At 37.8% G+C, this 23434-nt stretch overlaps 1 protein-coding gene across 2 annotated transcripts; it reads right to left on the reverse strand.

The window, feature by feature from the left end:
* Positions 1 to 2042: 2042 nt before the first annotated feature.
* LOC141902365 (uncharacterized) lies at positions 2043 to 22551 on the reverse strand. Of its 2 annotated transcripts, XM_074790050.1 has the most exons (4): positions 22380 to 22551; positions 6669 to 6860; positions 5804 to 6252; positions 2043 to 3193 (listed from the first exon to the last, which is right to left on the reverse strand). In XM_074790050.1, exons 2-3 carry the CDS (start codon positions 6856 to 6858, stop codon positions 5810 to 5812), a joined length of 633 nt encoding a protein of 210 aa, XP_074646151.1. In that variant the 5' UTR covers positions 6859 to 6860; positions 22380 to 22551; the 3' UTR covers positions 2043 to 3193; positions 5804 to 5809. The 2 variants fall into 2 exon arrangements, with proteins under 2 accessions (XP_074646151.1, XP_074646152.1); XM_074790051.1 differs by lacking the exon at positions 5804 to 6252.
* Between the last annotated feature and the right edge of the window lie 883 nt (positions 22552 to 23434).

The raw sequence follows: 23434 nt of genomic DNA on the forward strand, positions 1-23434 counted from the left end.
ACGCGCGTTTTAATATTTAAAGCGAACACAGAAGAATGATAAGAGATAAATAGAATAACGAAGAAGTAAATTTACCAAAACTAATGTCGTTACAGGGCAATTAATCATGTGGTATGTGAAACGGCTGACACGTTTCTGATTCGATAAAACTTTTCATTCGAACTGGCTCCACCAGTAGTTACCAGACTCCCAGACGAATTTTATCGAAATGTACTCAATTCTGAGTACCTCTTCAAGTATGGTACTCTCGGCACATTTATCTAAGGGTATACTCAATTTTGGGTACTGTATTTGCCTTACCACGCTCAACAGCATGTTAATAGCTAATAGAAAAATGGCGGCCACCGATACGCAATTCGGCTATATTCGTTGCAATCATTTTACCTCATTTATCCACAAAAGATACTCAGGTTTGAGTACCCTAAACTTGTCTAGTACCGTAACCGGAATAAGGGGGTGTTTTGATAAATTCTCCTCCATTTTGGTGCTATAGAAAGCTAGAAATAAAGCCCTGCGCTGTGGAAGCCGGTTTAACCGTAATTTCCGCTGGGAGCTGGTTTAATGGCTCCTTGTAGTTTTAACCCTCGCGTTCAGTTAATCTGTCGAATCCTCCACTAGCGTGTTATACGGCATTGACTACCTTTAGATCATACTCGATTGATTATGAACCAATATACCCATAGGTTTGGTAGCTGTCAATCCCCGCAATGTTTATGAAAATCTGAGATGATTCTAGAAAACTGGTAGAAACGGTACGTGATGGTGCGCGTTCTCGTTCATGTATTAATTGTGTCTGCAATTTAAGTATTTTTTGAACTTTAAAAAAAATAATTACCGATTAGGAGCTATGGGAATTGTTACGTGCATGTTTTCCGATCTGGCATTTGGTATCCGTAAATCTATCTCACGCTGTTCATGGTGTGAATGAAAAACTAGATATTCCCGTCAGTCGTTTTGGTATCGTTTTGGGATTTGAGTGACGGATTATGCGAATCATATCGTGCTGTGACGGGCTATTGTGTACGCTTCCGCTAAAACCTTCACATCGACCTAGACCTTCAGAATTACATTTGAGAAATGCGAACGTAAATTGCCTAAATGATATGTTTACATAATGTTTCAACTACTGATCGATGGAACGATAGAATATGCGAAAGAAATTAAGTATATTGGAGAAAAATACGTCAGCTTTCTCCTAGGTTCTGTAAATGGGATTGTTTTTTATCAAATGATTCTTCATCTACGTAAGAAAATTTGCACGAATGGTTTGATCTGGTTGCGTGTTCACCAGGACCATAGCCATGACCTCATCACAAATCAAGTACTGGTCGCTTGATTGAATTTCTTGTTCACCACCTGGGTAACTTTTTAAATGGCACACCTCTCTTCGCCGACACGACAACATTGCTAATGAATGAACTAATGGAGAATACGTTCGGGAGAGAATCCCTTGTTGGTAACAAACCACCATTCCTAAGCTTGAACGAGTTCAACTAATTATGAGTGCACATAATGTCGGCTGAATTCAATGCAACATTAATTGCAGCATTTCTAAGGCAGGCATATAGACTGAGTATAAAAGTAAACCTGAAAGTTGAAACAATTCCGCTTTCCTAATTGGTGTTTAGGTTCTCCTGAAATCTTTTATAAAAATCATCAGTTTATTTATTATCCTCCAATCCGGCTTAGAATAGTCGACAAACCATTCCCATCAACTCTGCAAAATATAAAGAGGATCCCATAATTTATACATGTGATAATGAAAATATTCCGAAATGTTTCCTTGAGCTAGTAGTTTATTCAACATTTTGGCTACATCCTAATAATCTTCTTCGGGAATATGACTATTAGGATATAGCCGAAACGTCGAATAAACTACTAGCTCAAAGAAAACATTTTCGGACTATTTCCGTTATTACCATGGGATTCTCTTTACATCATCGTCACAACACGGATATGATGTCCTATAAATGGTAAACTCTGAGAAATGTATAAGATCCAAACTTACTCTCGACAAAGACAATAGTTCCGTAGAAACCGCATATTTATTGAATTTTCAGCTGTAATTCAAACAGTGCAAAAAAGATCCACGTCCCCTTTTCGATTATGGCCGACATATATTCAAAAAATCAGTATATAAATAAACGAATTCTTATTCGACTTTCTAGATAACGCAACTGCATTGTATATTTCCATCCGAGAAAATTCAATTCAATAACATTACTATGTAGCTATCTCACAACGGTCAGACTTGCCGAATAAGTAGCATGGATAATGATGTTTGAAATTAAATTCCATGAATGCATAGACATTGAATTGTAGAAATTGGGATAAATTGTGCATTACTTTTCGGCAGGTCTGACCGAGCTGGATTTTATCCGCGCGGCTTACTAAAATTACATAGCGCTTTACCGAAAAGCAGTCCAGTTAACTTTGTACATTAGCTTATAGGTGCATTTAACAAAGAATCTTTCTTGAATATAGAATATGTATAATCGTTCGCATAACAAAAATACTTTTACTATGAAGAGCATCAGAGGATTTTCCAATCTTTAGTAAGTTTTAGAAGAGTTCTGTATACGGAGGAAGTTTTATGATTTTCCATTTCAAAGTTCAAACAAATGAAAGTTTTAGACGTAAACATTGAATTCCTAGCATATCGGATTTAAGCATATTGTTTCATAGCCATGGATCGGTATATATTGAAAAACCAAGGCGAATGGAAGCAGTACTGTGAGGGACGACGAGAAACACGTTCAACTAAAGATTGTAGGCAGTTCATCCATGACTTCGAAACTCACAGTGAAATGATGAACGTAATCGGAACAGTAATCATATACTTCACTACCGGTAAGGCAATTACTAATGCATATTCAACAAAACAAGACATATTTACAGAGTTTGTCAACCATAAGCTCACATCGCAAATTATTGAATTATTTTCCGGGGAATTCGGAGAAACGCTTTTTTCCACCAAGGAACTCGGAAAAACGCTTCTTGCCGCCTAAAAATTCGCTAAATCGCTTTTTGCCACCGAGAAATTCACTGAAACGCTTTTTCCCGCCTAGAAATTCACTGAACCGTTTCTTCTTTCCGCCCAAGAACTCACTGAACCGTTTCTTTCCACCCAAGAATTCGCTGAATCTCTTGTTGACGAAGCCGTGCAGTTTTTCGTGGACGTGGTCTGTAGAGTCTACAAATAAATGTCAGAAAACGATGTTTTACATTCGAACTCAGCCACAAGAATACGTTTCGATCGATCAGAAAATAATCAAAATGCAAAATGTTAAAATCGTTATGAGCAATATAAATACGTAAGAAATACATAATTTTCTCTAGAATTCGATCGATCGAAATGATTGTTGGAGGACAAAAGAAATGATATATGAAAATGTCTTGTCTACTAAAGATACTAATGGAGTATCGGTTTGAACATGCAATGTAAAGCAGACGAGCTGGTTAATGCTGACGAATTTCTCATTTGAATGTTCACATTTTTCAAGGTGCGTTCGCACGTTGTGAGCAGCCAGATTTTTTCTTCACTAATGACTTACAACTACCGAAGAGAGAATGCATGAAATATGCACAAGGTGTAACGTTTATTCCGAAATGGAAGTGTTGCACCGAACATGAGATGCATTAGTGTTTCCCTATACTAACTTATCACGAATATGCAAGAGATGAAAATCAGTACATACTTAACCCAAATGACCTTTTCTTGTTACATAAAGAAATATTCGAAAATATCATCGATTAACAGAATTGAAACAATAAAACTCAATGTTTAGATGATACATAATTGCATTGTAAACTAGGAATTGATTCCAAATCAAAATTCGACATGTTCTATCAACCGGAGCGCGGCGTATCAATACGCGTCCTCCACGTCAGAGCTGTTTGGCGCACGGCGACCAGCAATGCAAAGAGCTTCGCTGCCGGAAAAAAGCATTCAGTAGTTATTATGTCATAGTCTTTATAATGAAGAATCGTGGAAATCTATGCAATTTGTGTCAGCTTTTGGAATTTGAGCGATTTTGATTTGAAATAATCGGCCATAGTTTACAACACTTTAACGCGGAATGAAGCATTCACCGTTTCCAGAAATGGTGCTTAGAATTTTTTGAATACCTAATGAATGCTTTCGACACCGACAAGAATCCACAGGCGGTGGCACATTAATTGATAGTATTACTTATACACAATGACTAAAAAGCATCAGATGTGAATCAAAACCACTTCAGAAAAATGCGACGCTCAGCAAGATTCCAGGAAGGAGTTTATACACGGTTCCCAAAAAGAAACCTACAAATAAATATTTGATCATGAATGTGGCGAAAGAATTTGCTCCAATTCGCACAATAGCAATTTTTCGGAAGTGATGTTGGATGGTGCTGGACAATTAACTGATGCTTCCTAGTTTCACCTCTTGATAGAATCATGGGTATGGGCAGATGGGAAATTATACATAACCATATATTCAACAGTTACTGGAACACAACAAATTACTAGCGAACATAGACTGAATGTACAGATGAAACAAGTGATCTAATTGTTCGGAGTTTTATTCGTCAAAATATTTTTACGGACTACAGGACCCCGTATTGTATGGCTGCTTTATAAATGTCGTCGTGATGGCGGGGCTGTTTTAATTCTATTCTAAAAGTCAAGATGATCAACTATTAAACTTACGTTAGACTTCCCTGAAAAGAGAATCAGTACAAATTTGCGTAGATTTGCCAAGCGATTGCCGTTTGAATGTTTGGCGTCAATCGGTGACATTTTCATCCGCGGTGCGGATGTAACTCCGCGTAATCATATTCAATATTAGACAGCACACGATTTAATGAATTTATTGAAATATGCTTTTCATATCGGGTATATGGATATAATTGATACTGAAAGTCTGATTGATTGGCATATTTGCTTTCCAAGTGGTCATTATATCGTGGCCGTGTCGTTTTTTCATTAAAGCATGCAGGATTGAGAGCCGAGTATTGTTAGCGAATATTTGATAGGAGGACAAAACTGGGTGGAACGAACGCGATAGTCAATGGGAAGTTTAGCACCTTGGGTATGTTCTGAAAAGGAAGGACGAAGAACGCAGCATTAACGACATTGGTTATACAGCGTTAAGTCTGAAAGAGAGCTAAAGTCATCTATTAGGGAGTAAAGAAAATACCCAGAATAAGCGTTGATTTCAACCATCTCAACAGCAACCTTAAAACCTTTGTAATCGAAGTTTTTAGTTTAGGATCTTGCCGGCCTATTAGAACACATTTGAAATGAATTGCATCTTCCATACATCTTTCACTTGCAGTGAGTATTCTACTATATTCTGAGTGCCATGACCCTAGTTAGGTCCTATTGACCCGTGATTGATGATTGCTTTAGTTCTTAGCAGTCCTGTTGAGACGGTTTTTAATCGAGACTATAATGCAGTCGACCAATAGTGTTACTGAGATAGGAAAGAGAATGAAGTCATCGGACGATCAGTTGGATCGTCAATTACTGGAATAGAATTTAGGATATAGACATAAGGAGATAATAATCTATTCTACCATGTGATTAGAGTAGGCTATATATGCGCGGATAGAGAAAGAATCGTCCCATGAGAAATGGAACTGCGATAGATCTACGACCTTCGTAGCGCTTTAGCGGTCATCTTGTATTAGCAGTTGATAGAACGGTTGTCTGTATACAAACCAAGGACTGACAGTATCCGGGAAGTTAGATAGTTAGACAGAGAGAGTTAGAGAGAGAGAGAGAGATAGAGAGAGGCAGAGTCCGAGGCTTCAATGGTTACCTTCGATTACATTGATTTTTTCTTTCCGGCATTCAGCAGAACTTTTCTATTTTGCGAAATAGAGCGTTTGCCAATGAAACCAGGTTTTCGTCGCTTGGCTTCGGCCGTTTTGGCGTAATCATTTTCTTCCGCATCAAACATGTTCTTTGTTTGTTGGGGCACGCTCAAAAAATCATCGTCTTCACTCCCTCGTTTGCCGAGGAATGAAGGCCTCCTTTTACCGATAAACCCAGGGGTAGGACGCTTTCCTAAATAAGCAGGTCGCCCAGTTAATGAATGTGACCACCTATTTCCATAATAGTTTCCCAGAATTACGCCAACCCGTTTGCCTATGAAAGAAGGTTTTCGTCGTTTGCCGATAAAGCCGGGCCTCCGACGTTTGTCAATACTGTCTTCACTTCTTTTGCCGATAAAACTAGGTCTTCGTTCCGTAATCTGGATAGCGCCATCTATATTAGGGCAAGAAAATTTAATGAAGCAGCAGAACATTTATGCACTCAAGAATCATTCAACTCTCTGAATACAAATTTGATACAATTATGGGCAGATCGGGCGTATTTGGTTTCATTTAACATTCAACACGTTATCCATATGTAACGGCAGGGTAAATACAAACATTTATTTTTCTATCATCTCCAAACCATCAGAATTTTTGTGCGTGTACTTTTCAATAATACGTGAATGATACGATGCGTGAAACAGTTAAATTTTCTGTGAACAGACATATTTTGCAACGAGCGCACACGACAGATCGCGGTGTGTGTGCGTGTCTTTCAAAACATTAACATCATTAATGGTTGCGTGTAAGTGATGGCAATTTATATCGAAAACAATGAATCGTATTTTGAAAATCTGCGCTGCTTACCGTCGTTATCGAGTTGGCCTTCGTTGATCATGTGGTCTAAATATCCCCTGTATAAATCGGATTCTAATCTGTGAAGTTCTTCATCGTCGGGACTCGAAATTTCTTCTGACGAAGTTGACGACGATACGATTGCTAGTTCAGCTACTAAAGCCAGCAACAGTACAACAAAAGCTTTATAACTGTGATTCATTTCTGGAATGAGAAAACAATTATAAAAAGCGTTTGCCATTTCAACAAGACTAGTCACAGCAAGAACGCAGTTCATAACGTTAACCGATCAGGGGAGTTTGATTCAGGAGGGGGGGATGTACACCCAAACTTTCATACAATTAAAAGGACATCCCGAAATAAAAACTTATCGGAAAACATTACAGAGAACAATAACATGAATCTAAACTTTTTTAAGTATCAGTTTTACATCTTTTATTTTCATTGCAAATTGACCTTTTTTTAAAGAGGGGATGCGCATCCCCTGCTGCACCCACCCCCTTGTATCCACCCCTGATTAGCAATACGCTTGGTTTGAGGCCATGCTATTTAAATGTTAAACCTTATGCGCTTTGGGATGTCTCAATGGTTTATTCCAATATCACAATTTATGTTTTCGCTTCAAGATACATATATCACCATAACAAAACCTTTCGATCCTAATATAACTTCTCCTTCAAGGCATTGAATCGACCATTTGCTGAATTCGCTGATTTGCCTTCGTTGGTTTAACATTTCTAGTATATGAATCGCCACTTCAAAAAATCACTTATTTTCTATCATTTCAAATAATAAGATAATGATTGGTCTCTCACCACCCGTGTTTTACTGATACATTCAATTAGCAATATTCTTTGAATAGACCCTATTTGAGTACCAATATATATCAGTGGAGTCAGAATTTTTAAAGTATAAAAAATGACGTTTGTTGTTTATCAAACAGCAATTTTAGCCACAGGCCTCAATTTGATCTCGACATTGAGACCGATTTTATGTTTAACCTGGACCAACGCTGCAGGCATTCTGCAATACGATTTCAAACATTATTGAGAATGCTTCTTCCAATATGAAACGGTCGCGGCACAATGCCGGCGATAATTCAACAAACATGCACACTCGATAAGAAAATAGTTTTATATCATCGCTAAGTCAATAACATTTGTTTATCTGACGCACGTCTGCACTCGGGAACTTTGTTTTAAAGGAAAAGCGAAGCGTGTTCGAAACGATGGTGAGTGGCGTTTCGCTTGCGGGTTTTGCTTTTTTGCGTTCTGAAAAAGGCGACGACGACGTGTCACACAGATTTTGTCGGATCTCGTCGGCAGAACAGTTCAAACGCATATCATACCATACTGTTCAGATGCGGAAGAACCCGATGTTTGTTTTAGGGCGCGTAAACACTCGGCGAAAAAAACATAAAATCCGCATCGTGCAGAAGCATCAAAATGACATAAAAAGATGCCAACCTGATGATAACTTTGAACTGATATTTTGATATTTTTTTTCTTGTCAAAAAACCAAAACTTGTGAAATAGCCTTATTTTGTTTCAGGTAAAATAACAATGTAATTTTCACAAATACGTGAATTTAGATCATTGGTATTTGTAACAATCTTCTTCTATTTGAAATTTAGGAAATTCCGAGTTTATCGTCATTTTCCAACAATGGAAAACTCGCGCCCTTAAATAAGACGAATAGATATCTATCACTGAGTTTTGGAAAATTAGCAAATCTTTGCGCAATACGAACGAAGTCGAAATAAGAAAAGATGTTAATTTCCTCATAAGCTGATATCAAGAAAAACGTCGTATCCTCAGAAAAAAATTCTCGCATTTCGATGTCGTTGGAACCAGTAGATATTGGAGCTCCACCGTCAAAGCGAAATATATAATATATAATAGCATGTACGGAAACTGATCTGTGATAATTATTTCCTCAGTTGGACAATATGTGAAAAGGAGGGCTATTGTTTCTTTCACTTTGAAACGGATTTTTTGATGGAGTTCTCAACGGCCGGTTTTCTGATTAGTCCTTTTACCGCATTTGCTATCGGTAAGTATACATCAGTCCCCGATAGAGAGCATTTGGTTATTTTGTGTTTACATAAGTTAATTAATTGCTTGAGAAAAAATCGGTGTTTGTTCAGGCTTATAATTTCAATACTTAATTTAGTGTTTAAGTATATTATGTTGTTCGATGCGATATGCTTCTTAAGTATACATCTTATTTGTGTGAAAGGTGTGTATATCAATTGAGTGTTGACACGGTTGGTTCGTAGGCGTGGGGATAGCTTTCGAGTTGCCCATATTCATTTACTGTTTATCAGCCACGCATGTCTTTTTGAGCACTTTTTTGTTGTTGTACGGAATTCATCTATTTTCGGATAATTTCTGAGCTAGATCCCTTGGTTAAGCAGTGGGACGGTTTTATGGCGATGTTGTAAAATCATGAGTCTGATAACTAATGGAAAATATATTTCCCTAGCTAGTTTTACAAGGACCGGTGATGGATGCACATTTCGGTTTATTTAGACTCAGTTTTATGACCATTCCCGTTTTATTCTGATCGGCTTTTTATAATTATTGTCTTTTTTACAAAGTCCGATCAGCGCACCGCGTACCACTAAGTATAACCGTGTCACCTAATGGCCGAGGCGGGCGACAAATCAACCGCAAACATACCAATTGAAATATTATGTATCTAAATAAATACGGCTCTTAGTTAATGCACGTAGATACATACTGTGTTATGTTTGATGAACAATGGGTTTTTCATCGTAAAGATAATGCGGAACGATTTGATTGAATACAATTATCATCGGTTACAACAAGTCTCTATTACTTCTGCTCTATCCATCCGAATTGTTGTCAATTTTACAGGCTTTTTGTTTTATCTTTCGGACTGTTTGATTATCGAGGGAAGCACCGCCAAATATAAAAGCATCACTTTGTCAGTATGGTTTGTATTTCATATTCAATCATATACATTTCTAATTACGCAAATATCTAACATAAAGTATAACCTTCGTGAAGTAATAAGAAAATTCCAAATACGATGAATATCAAACAAGATAGTATATCTATAATAAGCGGGTGCTGTAAATCTTTTGGTGTTCGTTTCCAGCCAATTTTCATCAACCAGTTTTGATAGATATGAAAGTTTCCGTTTCACGTCAATTCCCACCATACTCGACTTCAACCCCCTGACAAAAAACCTGATGTCATATCGTTCAAATATTTGCAAACTTTTTCCCCAAAGAAATCGTTCGATCGTGTCTGCAGCTGTAAGTTTGAATTAAAATAGATTCTGTAAGTTTGAATTTAACCAGATTGGTCCGACCTTTGTCACACATTCCGAGAAAACATACTTTCCAACTCTGAACCAATGCAATAACATTATGTTTCCGGTCCGTTGAATTTCCAATTTTCGCACTGAAAATTGGTAATGCACAAATTTAATCTAGAATAAATTGTATTATATCATGTAAGACCATAGACCCCAGACAGTATGGATTTTGATCGTTTCATTTCGCCGAACTGGTTTTTTTCATGATAGATTTCAAAACGTTCCGATATTAAAATCTTCCTAGCGGGAGTCGATTTGCCGGGTGTCTGATGAAAATTCGTAATTCGTAACCGGGTGTTGAAAAAAGACAACGAAACAAATAGTAGTTTATAGGGTTGGTATTTGATGCACGAGCTTTCGCTGTAGTGTATAGTGCTTCATCAGGTGAATGAGTATAGTCATTATAGTATTATGACATTGTCACTCTGCCTATAAATGCCGTTGTTTTTCCATTGAATATTTATCTCGTTGATGCAAAAAGAGATAACAGGCTTTAAAGTTACAAGAAGTTCACGCAAAAGCTACAGAAGCTGCATCAAATTGTACGAGATTATATGGCTATATCTGATTCGCATTTCTGATTCTATCACAAATTCAGGACACATTGGGGACACTGTCTAATATAATGTATCACTTGCATAAATCCGTTACGGAAGGTAATCTGGCTTAGGGCGAAAAAACGACGTCTAAGTAGGATAAAATCGAAGATTTAATTGGGATTAGGCTGGCGTTTATTAATTATTCAAGTGTAAATTGAATCGTGAACGATGAAACCGTGAAATTGCCCCCGGATATCGGCCGCCACGAAGCCAAAAATTGCCATGGAACGAATTAAGATCGTCACAGGCAGTATAAATAAAATGAATTGATTCTGAACACATCATCACAGGTGCTAGAATTCCCTGTTATATGAAATGTATGAAAACTTAATATCACAATGTGGTCGCGGAGAAAGATATGAAAAAAAGAATACATGAATGTATGAAACCCGATTAGGTGGGGATGGGTTTATATCCCTCGGGGGTGGCTTTGAGTTCAAACACTGCATTCTTTCATACATTAATAGAAGAGCTACGAGCATGGAATTCTGAAAGAATTAAACACTGACTACAATGAATTAATCCTTTTCGAAACGAGTAAGTACTTGGTGTTTAGATCTAAACAGGAGTGGTCTCACAAAAGGTTTATACATCGGAAAAAAAATTTGGATTTGCAAAAAAAAAACGATTTTAGAAGCTTAAACTTGTCGTTAGTCACACCCGGGGGCAAAATATTAAACTTTTTCTCGAATTTCACTATTGTTTCATTCTTTTCTTTTTATGTTTGAGAATCAATATTTTTTCAAAGCGATTGATTTGGACCTAAACTTTGCATATTGTTTCTGCTAAAACAGTAGTCGTGGGTGTCAGGTATTCTTTCGCAAATACGCGTATATAAATGGTTCAAACTGACACCAACCTTTAGGCGCTGTGAGGAAGAACGACAAAGCACGCCAAAACAAACAATTCTGCAACGATGAAATCGAATCCCACCGGTTCGTAGCATCCTATTAAATCATGAGTATATGTATTTTCTGTATTTTCTCGTATATTCATCGTATCGTTTTTCATACAATGGTATAAATATTTATCAATTTTTAGTATCTTGTTACCGGCCTATGATTCAACAATCTGGATCCAGTTTTGGTAGAATAGCCCATACACTCTGATGTGGAGAACAGATAATAAGTTTAAAAGCTTACTACTATATGCTAAATCTATAAGATTAAAAACGAATATAGTGGGTTTTAAACTTATTGGATTTAGTTCTATCTATGGCATTTTCGGGGAGGACAAAATATTATTTTCCTAAGTATATTTCCTATTTGGAATCATGCCTTCTTCGACTATACCATCCATACCTTCGGTGCTGGTTATGATTTATGATACATAGTGAATATTTCTAATGACTGGGTGAAGGCTATTACAGAATGGTGGACGGCATTAAACCCCGCCCTAACGCGGTAGTGCTGCAGTACGGGCTATCTGATATTGCTCGTTTGCTATGATACGTGACTACTAATGGACAAGCGGACGTAAACGACGGAATTATTTTATCAGCGTGTCTGATCATTATTTGGAATAACAGCTGGGATGCAGATATAGCGTGTCACTTGAATATACCGTGCCAGTAATACGGGTTAGTTTACAGAAAATGATCACGATTTGCTTCGTTTTTCGGAACACGAAGATATGAAGTGCGTCAGCATCTGGCAGATTCAACAGATGTGCCGCAGAATTGAATTTACGCCGTTTCGGAGTCCACGATCAAACCTCTCACACTCGGCTACCTCGGAATCAAATGTCAAAAATCGTGACTCAAGATAAGATATGAATTTTGTGATACTTAATTATATTTGAACATTATTTCTGATTATCTCCAGGCATACGTATCTAACGAAGATCCAGAAATAGGATTTTTTTCAACCGAAGTTTCCATCAATGGTTCTATCAGTTAATTTGACGACGTTCCATGGATTCGACTATGCTTTACCTTGGTAGTTGATACTATGTGTGGATTAAAAAAATGAAAATGATGCATAAACGTCCATGGTTAACCTCGCACGCATTGGTTTGTCATTATAACTAAAATAAATAATGAAGATATTTTGATATAGAGAGCCATTAAGGCATCGGCAGACAGTTCGTACGAAAAAGTACGATATGAAATAGATGGAAGCTGTGGACAGTGACCGAAAATTCATTCTTTGTTGCTGAGAGGAACAAACGCCGTGCAGTTGCAATGACGGCTACAGATCAGCAGCGCGATGGCAGAGCTAGCGGCAGATGATGTAATTGGTCTCATGAGCTTTCCATCGTCAACAAATTGCCATGGTCGACAGTAAATCTCCGGACGCATGTCTTTCTGATGTTCGAATAAGTAGCGCCCTCCGTGTCCTTTTGCCGCAGGAAAAACCATTTCAACATCAATTCTGCACCACGAACTCCACATTTTTTAAGGTGGCTACAGAATGAAAACCTACCAATCCACCGGTTGTACATTTCTGGTCTCACGAAAACTTAATGATACTTTCGATTGTGCTCTGTAGAATATTGCTTTTTCGGATGACGTCCAAATATTTTCAGCATAAAATACAAATATCAAAATCGAACGCGGAACCACCATTTCACGAGTCTCCGCGCTAGACGGAAACAAGTAAATATTTAAACACTATACGCACACTTAACGTCGTCCCTATTGATTGTTCAGGAAAAAGAATCGTTTAAAGAAATCGCCAGAAAGTGGCGAGAGAATTCCCTTATGGTCACTAGAAATGAGTCCCATTGCATTCTTTTGTTAATCATGCATAATTTGTGCTTAGTTAAAAACTGGGAACCTATTTATTTTGGTTTTGAGTATCTCTCCTGTGATGCCATTTGAATATCATCTACAGTCAAAATGTTATGTCTTTTTTTGTGGAAAGTGAATCAAACAGCCAATTCTTCTTTAAGCCAAGTCTTAGATCGACTTCTATATCTGGCGATTGAAAATGTCTCATTCGCACGGGAATTCTGACCGCGCCCATTATTGATGTATGAGCTAACAAACCAGTGTGTCCCAGAGGCTTTGAAATATTACGCTAAAAGTTGTGTTTTTTTACCAAATCTTTCTTGCCTTCGGGTAACGATCGTAATGGTAAAGCAACTATTACCAAGATGGGCCACATGTAGTATCGACTACTTCCCAGGGAGCGTAAAAGGGTAACGATCGTAATGGTAAAGCAACTATTACCAAGATGGGCCACATGTAGTATCGACTACTTCCCAGGGAGCGTAAAACGAAAAAGAACCTGAGTCCGGTTCCACATTTCTGAGCTAAGTTTGACGGGAGATAAATCTAATTCACAAATTAAGATTAAGTATTCGAATATTTGTTGCTTGAAAAGGCAACTCCCTGTGCATACTCCTTTCCAGTTATTCGATTATCGAAAGCGTTTGATCAACTATAATCTGTATTAACAGCGACGCCAAATCACATCAAAATTCAATTTATTCGTGTGACAGTTTGCACTGTGGCGTGGCTCGTGCATCCTTGTCGCGTTAAGTGGAAAACATCTCGTTTATACTGTTGAGCACCGATTAGTTTACTATGCGATTACTTGCCAACGGTGTTATTTGGGGATGTCTTCTTCAAAGGTTTATTCATCCATTATCATTTATCCATTGGCTCTTAAAACAAAGTTCGTGCTTAGATAGGCGCTTAAGTGGCCATAGGTCTCGAGTAAAGAATTACAGATACTTCCGTCAGTAATAAAATATCGTTGATTTATCCTCGTTTTCTCAAAACTATAGAACTGAGTTTAGGTTGATATTGAACTGGAACCGACATCATTTCCAATTGTACTTCGATTTAAACAAAAAATTCTGTAAATTCGACTGCGGATCACAAAATTTCCGATTTCAAAATCAAACCCCCTGTTTCACTCCCGGCAGGTTTGGTGTGTTCTGTAAGGGACACCAAATAAAAACAAATCAAACGAAATCTACCGATCAAATAAATAACAGGGTCAATCTCTATCTTAAGATCGAATAGAAATGCATGTACATTAACCTTTTATTAATTGAGTCTAAACCGCGAATAATCTCAGGATTCCCACGATTTGTTTCGTACTGGATAACAGTAATCCTGGGTCGAATCAGTACAAAAACGTACATCGTCGCGGCATTGTTTTAAAATGTACCATTTGGCTGCGTTTCAGGAAGTCATCCTAGTCGGTAGATTGCCGTTCGGGTACACTTATCTCCTCTGTTACTCTCTGATAATCAATAGCGAACATGTTGTAAATAGAAAATATCGATGATTGATGAAACGAACTTTCAATTCAATGACAGTCGAGTCGGAAGAAAAAACTAACGCCCAAAAAGCAACGAACGTGAAATTAGAAATGTCAATTCTAAGACATCTGACCTGATAATTGTAGGTTTTCGATTCAGCGTCATAAGTCTTAAAAGACTTTCGCCGTTGAAAATCGTTAGCTCCGGACGCGTGGAATCGAAAACGTTTTAAGTTCTTTTCGATTCAACATTTTCGTATTGATGGTCATTAGAATGAATTCTAGAATTGAAAGGAAAGTCGACATTGATCGCGCAGAATTTGTATTGGCTCGTCTTTTCTTAACCCCCCGCATAATGCGAATCGCGAAGAAGTGTTGACAGAATATATTCAAATATCAATCATAATGTATATATTCCTTGAAGAAATAACCGTTTGAAAACTAAGAATCACCAAAAACTAATAATCGCCTTTATCTAAAAAGTCGTTCGCGGAGAACAATTTCTATTCGAGCGAAAAGAACGCGTATAAGTCTTACTTGCTTGATACATAATAAAGTATCAGTGGCCCGCAAAATATATATACGTCACGGCCTTCACGATATTCCACACACGCCGTACAATGAAAGCCTTTTAGGCATGGACTCTACATTATCCTAGATAAGTTTTATGCGACCGAGTGTCGTTCAGTGACAGGACTTCATCGTGCGATTAATGGTGCGTCAGTCTCACGAAATTCATAACAACACTAAACCACTAAGTATCCACCATCAGAATTATTTATTATTTAATCTGGCCCCGCATAAAAGTGTCGCCAAAGTACTGTATTGAAATGTGGAAGCACCTTGCGAATAATGAGACGAGTAATTGGCAAACAGAAACGACATGCGTCTGCGGACTACCAAGAACCCTCCTATACTTTACCACAAACGAGAGGTATGGTTTGTACTGGCGGGTAACGCCTTGCTCGACATCACGCGCCGAGCCGAATACCATTCCCGGGGAAATTATAAGGGATGATCACGACAATGCGGTGTAAAATGTTTAGTCTATACATTACCACAACGTATGTACTGAAGCAATCCTAAGTATAGTATTAATTTTTAGTATATATTCATTACTCGTCACAGTAACACAGACTGGTCTGGTGGGATACGCGATTAATTTACAAGAAACTGCCAGATGGCAGTCTATTGAAGATAACGGAATAAGAGTAAGGAAATCAATATATAAAAGTTATACAAAGAAGGTTGATTTCCTTATAGTTGTTCTTATAGTTAGTATTGTTAACCTGGACTCGAAGTGAACCAATTTGATCCGACGAACAAGGCCTCTCGATGGACTGCATTTCAATAAGTCAAATATGAGAAAAAATGAAATTGTCAAAGGGTCACGGAGTTGTTATTTCAAAACGAAAAATACGAAACAACAACGGAAATGGCTATGCTTGCGGGTTGTTTAAAATGTCACCGACTGGTCGAAGGCATGTTTTCTGCCCCCGCTAACGTTGGTTAAAAATGTTGTATTTCAAATATCACCAAGAATGATATATGATTTCTTTCACGATAAAGCACTTCCGACGCTGTTTGAAAAATTGTGCCAGTAGTGGGATAGGCCGCTTTGAAAAAAACATCTCGTTTTCGTTTTGTATCCGTTACCATTGGTCTATTATTATTCGGTCTTCCGCTCGCCAATAGGAAATTATTGATAAGTATATAAGCATTTGTCAAGTTGTTGGGTTTTTATTGACTTAGCGAGTGAGTTGTCTTGTGTATAGTGGTCATTATTGCATCCTAGTCGACATTTTCACCTTTCACTACTTTTTTCTTTTTGAGGGGCATGTCTTATATAAACTATTTCTTAGTTTCTACTACGGGCCTCTCCAAGTCTAATTGACTGTATTTTGTATTTTGCATCTGTGTCCACTATGCTATGAATTATATTTGAAAATAAAGTATTCATTCGTTCAAATTTGACTTTTTCTGCCGAATTCACATCGCCACACCGATTTGATTTTCACAGACTTCAATACTACAAGCATCAATCTGTTCAATTTGTAGTTCCTCAAAAACAACGATTGATCGTCAAAAATAGAGGCCAAGATATTTTTCTGTGTTTACCCGCGGAACGTTAATGGGTAAGATTGATAAGCAGCAACGAGCTAACATTCCTTAAACTACCGGCATTGTCATCTCGGCGTGGCACGAGTAGAATGTACACAGAAGTGATAAATGCCGCGCTGTTTGCTTTGGGAAAAAGTGGTAATTTGACAAGCGCACAGGTAGTTGTTGGACAAACACTCAGACATCGCGCAGGATGTCTTTATAACCGGAGTTTGATTTTTATCAGGATATCTCTACGCGCCAGTGGCGATTACCGACGTTGTTGATTGTTTTTCTTAGTACGATATAAGACCGGATTAAGAAATTACTGGTCGCAATCTGGCACTGTACGTGCGGTTGACCATTTTATCGGCTATCCGCGCGACACTTCAAAATCGCTTACATGATTGCCACCAGAGATGATAGACAGTAAGCAAACCAATAATTATTTTGATATCGGTGAATAACAAACAAGAGCGTATTATTCATCTGATTTATGTGTTTTACGTGAGATTTTAGCACTCTCTAATTGTCCAGCAAAAAGGAAAGGAAATTTGATTATGAATATCATATTTCCGTTGTATTAGTTGATTTAGTTATTCCACTATTGGAGGATTAAGTCATCGTTTATCAAACGGTATAGTTAATTTTTTTCAGTAACATTCCTCATGTCATGATAATCTAAGAAATAAATATAAGATTGTCAATTTACACCTAGATACTTTTCATTCGGCCTTCATTGATCCTAACAAACCAATGTTCTTCAAACATCGCGAAATTTATGTAAAAACACGGACTCGTAAATATCACGTAAAGAATATTGTATAGATATTATATTGTTTCTCTTTATCCTTTATTGTTTTATTGTTCATCCTTTTTTCATTTACAATCATGTTCTTTTATGATGAACAAAATGAATTTGAATTTTGAATTTTGTTTCGTCAACGAATTACTTAATCACAACTTCGTTTATCTAAATTGAAATAATCTTAGCACGACGTCATATTATGTACGTACGCTAATACGATGCTACATTTACTACATATATTCATTCATTATCAACGGTATTTTTTCAAAATAGATGAAAATCATTTAGACGATAAGCTGCACATTGCCCTTTCCAGATTTGTTTCTAATTCGGATGCCGTTGTCACCTGATGATGATCCATCTAGGTTTGTCGACGCTAATCGACATTTCGTAGTGGTTTCATTAGTTTCTATTTTGCCCTGTCATCGGCTCGGTTTACTCGATTAGTACTAAATGATTTCTTACATCGACCGAGTAGACCGATTATCCGCGCATCCAACGGCGCACTTTTTCAAATTTTCGACTGAGTTTTCATACACGCCGTGATGCGCGATATTTCTTTTCCTCTGAACTATGAACCATCCATAACTTAAGCATCCATACCTTGTTTCTCCTAATCGGCCGGGTTGTTGTGTAAACCGCAATAAAGTAATGTAATAAGTTCTATAGCTGCCGGGTCTGTTATGGTCAGCTTGATTATGATCAAAAAAAGTTTTGTACATGATAGAAAGGCGGCCGGCCGGGTGAACTTTTAAGTGCAACCGAAAGAAGAAGGTATCAATTTTCTAGCCTTGTACACTTTTGACTTGTAATTCCACTGCTAGATACATGATCGAATATTTCACCTTAAGTTTTGAGATTTTTAGATTTCGAGGTCAGTTCTGGAATTTTGATGCGTTATCTCGGTAATATCAAGTGGCTCAGCATACAATTCACATCTTCAAAAATCATATTTTCAAATTTAATCACCCTATATATCTGGGGAATTGAATTGTGTGTATAAAAATACTCGTGTTATTTTTACCCAATATTCACACATGATGGTATTACAGAGACTTGTAGGAAGCACTCCGGGTCCTCGACGAATCACAGCGACACTAATTACCCCACGAAACCGACAGGAACGGGAAATTTAAGTACGTCTTTGAGTAATTCAATTGAAGTTTTCGGGCACTCATAAGATTCTCGATTTGTTCGTAACTCGATAAGATGGACGTGTGTACAATGCTCGCCGCGTTTCTAACAGCATTCTCGCGCGCGAGCAATTATTATTTTCTCGAAACCAGCGCAAATGACCGCGGCTCTGCAGCGGCCCATCGCGCCTCATTTATTTTTCATCCGCCCGCAAGCACGATATTTTTTGGTACAAATATAGCCGTCACACGAAACTGTCCTGGCAACAAGTTGACGTGTTGCTACATTAAATGATGTCTAATGGCCGAATTAATGGCATAATCACTTTCCTGCTATCATTAGCTACAGTGTTTAAATGCGGTGTACTTCTATCACGTTTGACTTTTATGGTAATTTTACATGAAGCTCTTCGTATGCCCACGAACGAATGGCCACCGTCGTTCGGAACAAGGTGATACCTATATGGTGAAGGATGTTGGAATAATATGCAGCTAAAACCAAATGTTTTTCTCGCTTCACGCATTTCTTCATTTCCATGATTAAGGCAACATTGTAACGGTAACGACTGAAGTCGTATCCGACTTCGGACTTAGAAAGCCGAACCCTTGCCGAATTGAGCGTCGAATATATTTAGCACGTCAACCCCATGCGTACTGACATTGCTGTTTATGGCTACTATGGCTACTTATGAACTTAGAGTTGACTGCTGCCGTTTGACTAGTGAAGAATCATCCACGCAAGCTTAGATTTACACATCGGAACGGTCATCGTTACTGGTTATCGGTTTCGTCTTCGTATGAAAAAATTGGTAGAACTGAACGGATGTTAAATAAAACCAGTCACATACAAAAACGCACCGGACCAACGCACACAGACGACAAGGAAACATATAGAGCATATGTAGTTGATTATACCCCGTATAGATTCTCCGGATGTCCAAACACAGTAACGGTTACGACAACGTATGTATCATCGACGATTGTGACATGATTAAGAAAAGCCGAGCTTGATATCGCATTAATACACTTCACCCAATAAGGTTTCTAGTAGAGGCAATCGCAGTAACATTTCGTCAATGCCGATTACCCTCTAAGCACACAAAAAAACCAACTAGAAACAGGCTCGTGCCGAGCTTTTTTGAGGGGCGGTTCCTTTTCAGGAGAAAGGATTTTTCACCTTGAAAAGGGGCGCTTCTTTATTAGAAAAGGACTGATCTTTAATAAGTACCGGAATAATTCATTTGAGAATGGATTACTTTTCAAAATTTTTAAGAAATCTTGAGCCGAATATTTTGACACTGCCTTTTTGAAGGGCTGTGTGAAAATTTTAGGGGGTTCGTACACCACCTTCGGTGCAGGCCTGAGAAAGGACTAAATGCTTCCAACGGTTATCATTAGAAAGAGATTCCGTACATGATTTTAAGATTGATTTGCACAATTCGCGAAATAAGCAGTGTTTTACGCATGTTTTATCGTTTTGTTACAAAGCTGAAAATCCTTATGAAATCTCTCGTAAATATATCGGTGAAGTTCAACTTGTAAACCTCCATTCGCGGCACTTGTTCGGAGGCAGAGATTATCTGGCAATCGATACACGAATTGTAAACACGGGCCCAACCCTTCAATCACTCGTATCGACGTGTCGACTTTCTCATTATTACAAATCATAATCCATTTTGATCGGCCTCTTTTGTTTGGCCAGTATGTCCAATTGGAATACAACCGCATTTGATAAATTCTTGATAATGCGTACATTGTCCGCTCGTGAGGTATAGTTTTGATTTATCAGTATACATAGTAATTCGCTGAGCTAAGTATCACATAAGCTTCGATACAACCACAACAATAGTCGATTCTTCATTTATCTGTCGCTCCCAGATTCATCTAGTGATAATCAGAGTTCGTATGACAATCTTGAAACATCTGTGCGACGATAAGAAGATTTTGACGTCTAAAAATAACGCTAACGCATTCTATCGTTGGATTTGGTTTCATTTCATAATCACCGTAAATACGTGCTTATATAACTGCACCAAAGCTATTCGATTGAAATCTAACCTTTTATTCTATAATATTTGTCAAAGTATCGTTTACAAAAAACGCCTTAATCACCTGCAATCGATCGATACTCAAATTATGGAACACACTATTCTCGACTTACGTTTAAAGGATCATTAATAAACATGTGATTGATATTTTCAAGCATTAATAATTTCAGCAGAGGTTCAAACATTATAGTTGTTGTCATCGTTATGAATTTTATGCTCTATGGTTGTTTAGAAATGATATCATAAGTTTACGTATATTACTATCAAAATTAGAATTAAAATTAGTACAACTTTTCAATTTTTAACAGAATAAAGGGCCCTGTTTTAATGGAAAGGTACTTAGTACAATGCCTTAGCCGGTAACATCTATATTTTGATAAGCGAATATTTGGTATACAGATTATCAAATGCTTTTAGTTCCATTATGCGAATGAAACTGCGAACGTTATTGAGATACTTAATTGTACGACTAGTCGATATTTGTCTACTGTTTCAATGAATCGCATAATTCGCGAGTGTGTCTGCAACCTACGACAATTGAATTTGAAGCCTAGCGCGCAAACGAGCGTTTCTTTTTTCAAGCGTTTAGGAAAATAGTGTCGCTCGTTTCGCCCGAAACTATGCGAGGCATGCGCACAGACACAAACCGTCGTATATAAATCTAAATCTTTTACTCGAAAATTCGTTTGATACTCGAAGTTTTCAAGACGAATATATAAATCTTAAGTAGTTTGTCTTTGTTGAATTATTGAGGACAGATGTTGTTAGAGAAGATGAACCTAAAATCGTATTCAGAAACTGCGCAAACTTTGTGGGGGTTCTTCTATTTTGAAAGTCTCCAATCCCCGAGAACGGAAAAAGTCTTTCTTGCCTACCTGCACATATTTCTACATTTAAATTGAATTCACACGGCTAATGGTACCCTTGACAACAAGGCACTCAATTCTTCCTTCGTATCAGTTTTTAACAGGAATTAACGACTTCTCAGAAGAAAATTCGTGATATATATCACATACAATAATTAACGTATAGTCAATGTGCTTTGAGTTTCATCGATTTTAGAATTAAAACTGTTCTCAGCAGTTAAATCTGCTTCTATGATCGGCAGTCACCTTTTACCTGAGCACTTCAAACAACGCGTTGACTGGTTGGAAATGATTTAACCAACCTAGAATGAAGTATCCCAAACTCCTGCTGATACTATCGCGTCGTTTAACATTTACGTTCAACCGACCAAATTTTAAATTGGCCTATATGAAATCTATGTATATAAAAACTAGAAATTATTGTCTTATCATCACCACTTCAAATCGATATAAAAGATGATGCGAACATTACAATTTCCTAGGATTGTGAAAACAGATAATAACGACAGATGATTATTATAACAGATATGCAGATCAACATTTTCTAGTGTTTCATCCTATTTTTAAAAGAAAAAACGGTGTTTATTATTATGAATGTAGAACACATTACCTATTGATATCTATTTCCGAGCTTTAAAGTTGAAATTCTGATCGGGTTTTCGTTCGGTGATTCGTAGCTAGTCGCCGATTCCCTTTAGACCGTCGTGATGGCTTATCCCAAAGAAACAAATATTCGCGCGTTGGTTGCCTCTCTCTCTCTCCCTCTGTGTGTTGATGGCGCTTTCTGTTCTCTCTGTGTTGTTAGATCGAAGTTTTCGCTGAAAGCACCATTCCTCGCAGCCCCGCCTGCACAATTCTACCGATTTTATGATTGGTCGAAAACGACGATGACGTGAGCAACGGTTTGGCGCGGCACCCGATGTTGCCAACTTTTCCCCAATTGGCGACGCATCATTGGCGGGAAGCGGCATCGGCATGCAGTCATGCAACACCGTGGATACGTACATATATTAAACGGATTATTTTCGAAACTCGAAGGCTGATTTGCCCAATTAAAGGCATCTAGATTAGAACACACTTGGGCATTGGCGACGCGAGTTTGGAAATGAAATTATAAATATCCATGAGTGACGTTGCGAGTTGAATTATTAATTAGCAATTTTTATCACCTTCGCGTCGATGTCGTTTGCCTCCCACTTCCCAAATTGACATCAAAGCGTGATAAGGTGTAATTCGGGGTATTATTTAATTATTCATCGTTATATATACCCGCCGGACAACACTGATATACCTACCGAATTGGCACCAATATCAATAATTATTAGGGACCCATGTTTTCTTGAATTCAGAAGCTATCAATTTCTTTATAATTTTGGTTAGATACGTATCACGTGAGACGTTTAACCCCTCGAGACCACAAGAACGAATTTCTTATTCCCGTCAAAATGTCATCCTCCGCATGGACTCGAACTGGCTGGCATCCAGGAAGGTGCGAACCCTGCCACTTGGTTTGCCTATGGTGATCGTACGAAAACCTTCAGTGTTCTCAAAGATATTATCGACAGTTTTCTAAAACCCTTACGAATGACACAGAGATTTCCATGATTATATCATTAGCTTGTAGTTAATCATTTATTTGGAGAATGTGTGATTTTCCAGTTCGGT

Source organism: Tubulanus polymorphus, chromosome 3, assembly GCF_964204645.1.
Source record: "Tubulanus polymorphus chromosome 3, tnTubPoly1.2, whole genome shotgun sequence".
Taxonomy (NCBI): Eukaryota; Metazoa; Nemertea; class Palaeonemertea; order Tubulaniformes; family Tubulanidae; genus Tubulanus; species Tubulanus polymorphus.

What these genes read in the sequence shown, in the direction of transcription:
- LOC141902365 (XM_074790050.1), bottom strand. Translation starts at nt 6,858, where the DNA reads ATGAATCACAGTTATAAAGCTTTTGTTGTACTGTTGCTGGCTTTAGTA. An exon ending in AGGCCAACTCGATAACGACG is followed by an intron (nt 6,253 to 6,668) that starts GTAAGCAGCGCA and finishes GCCCTAATATAG; the next exon opens with ATGGCGCTATCCAGATTACG.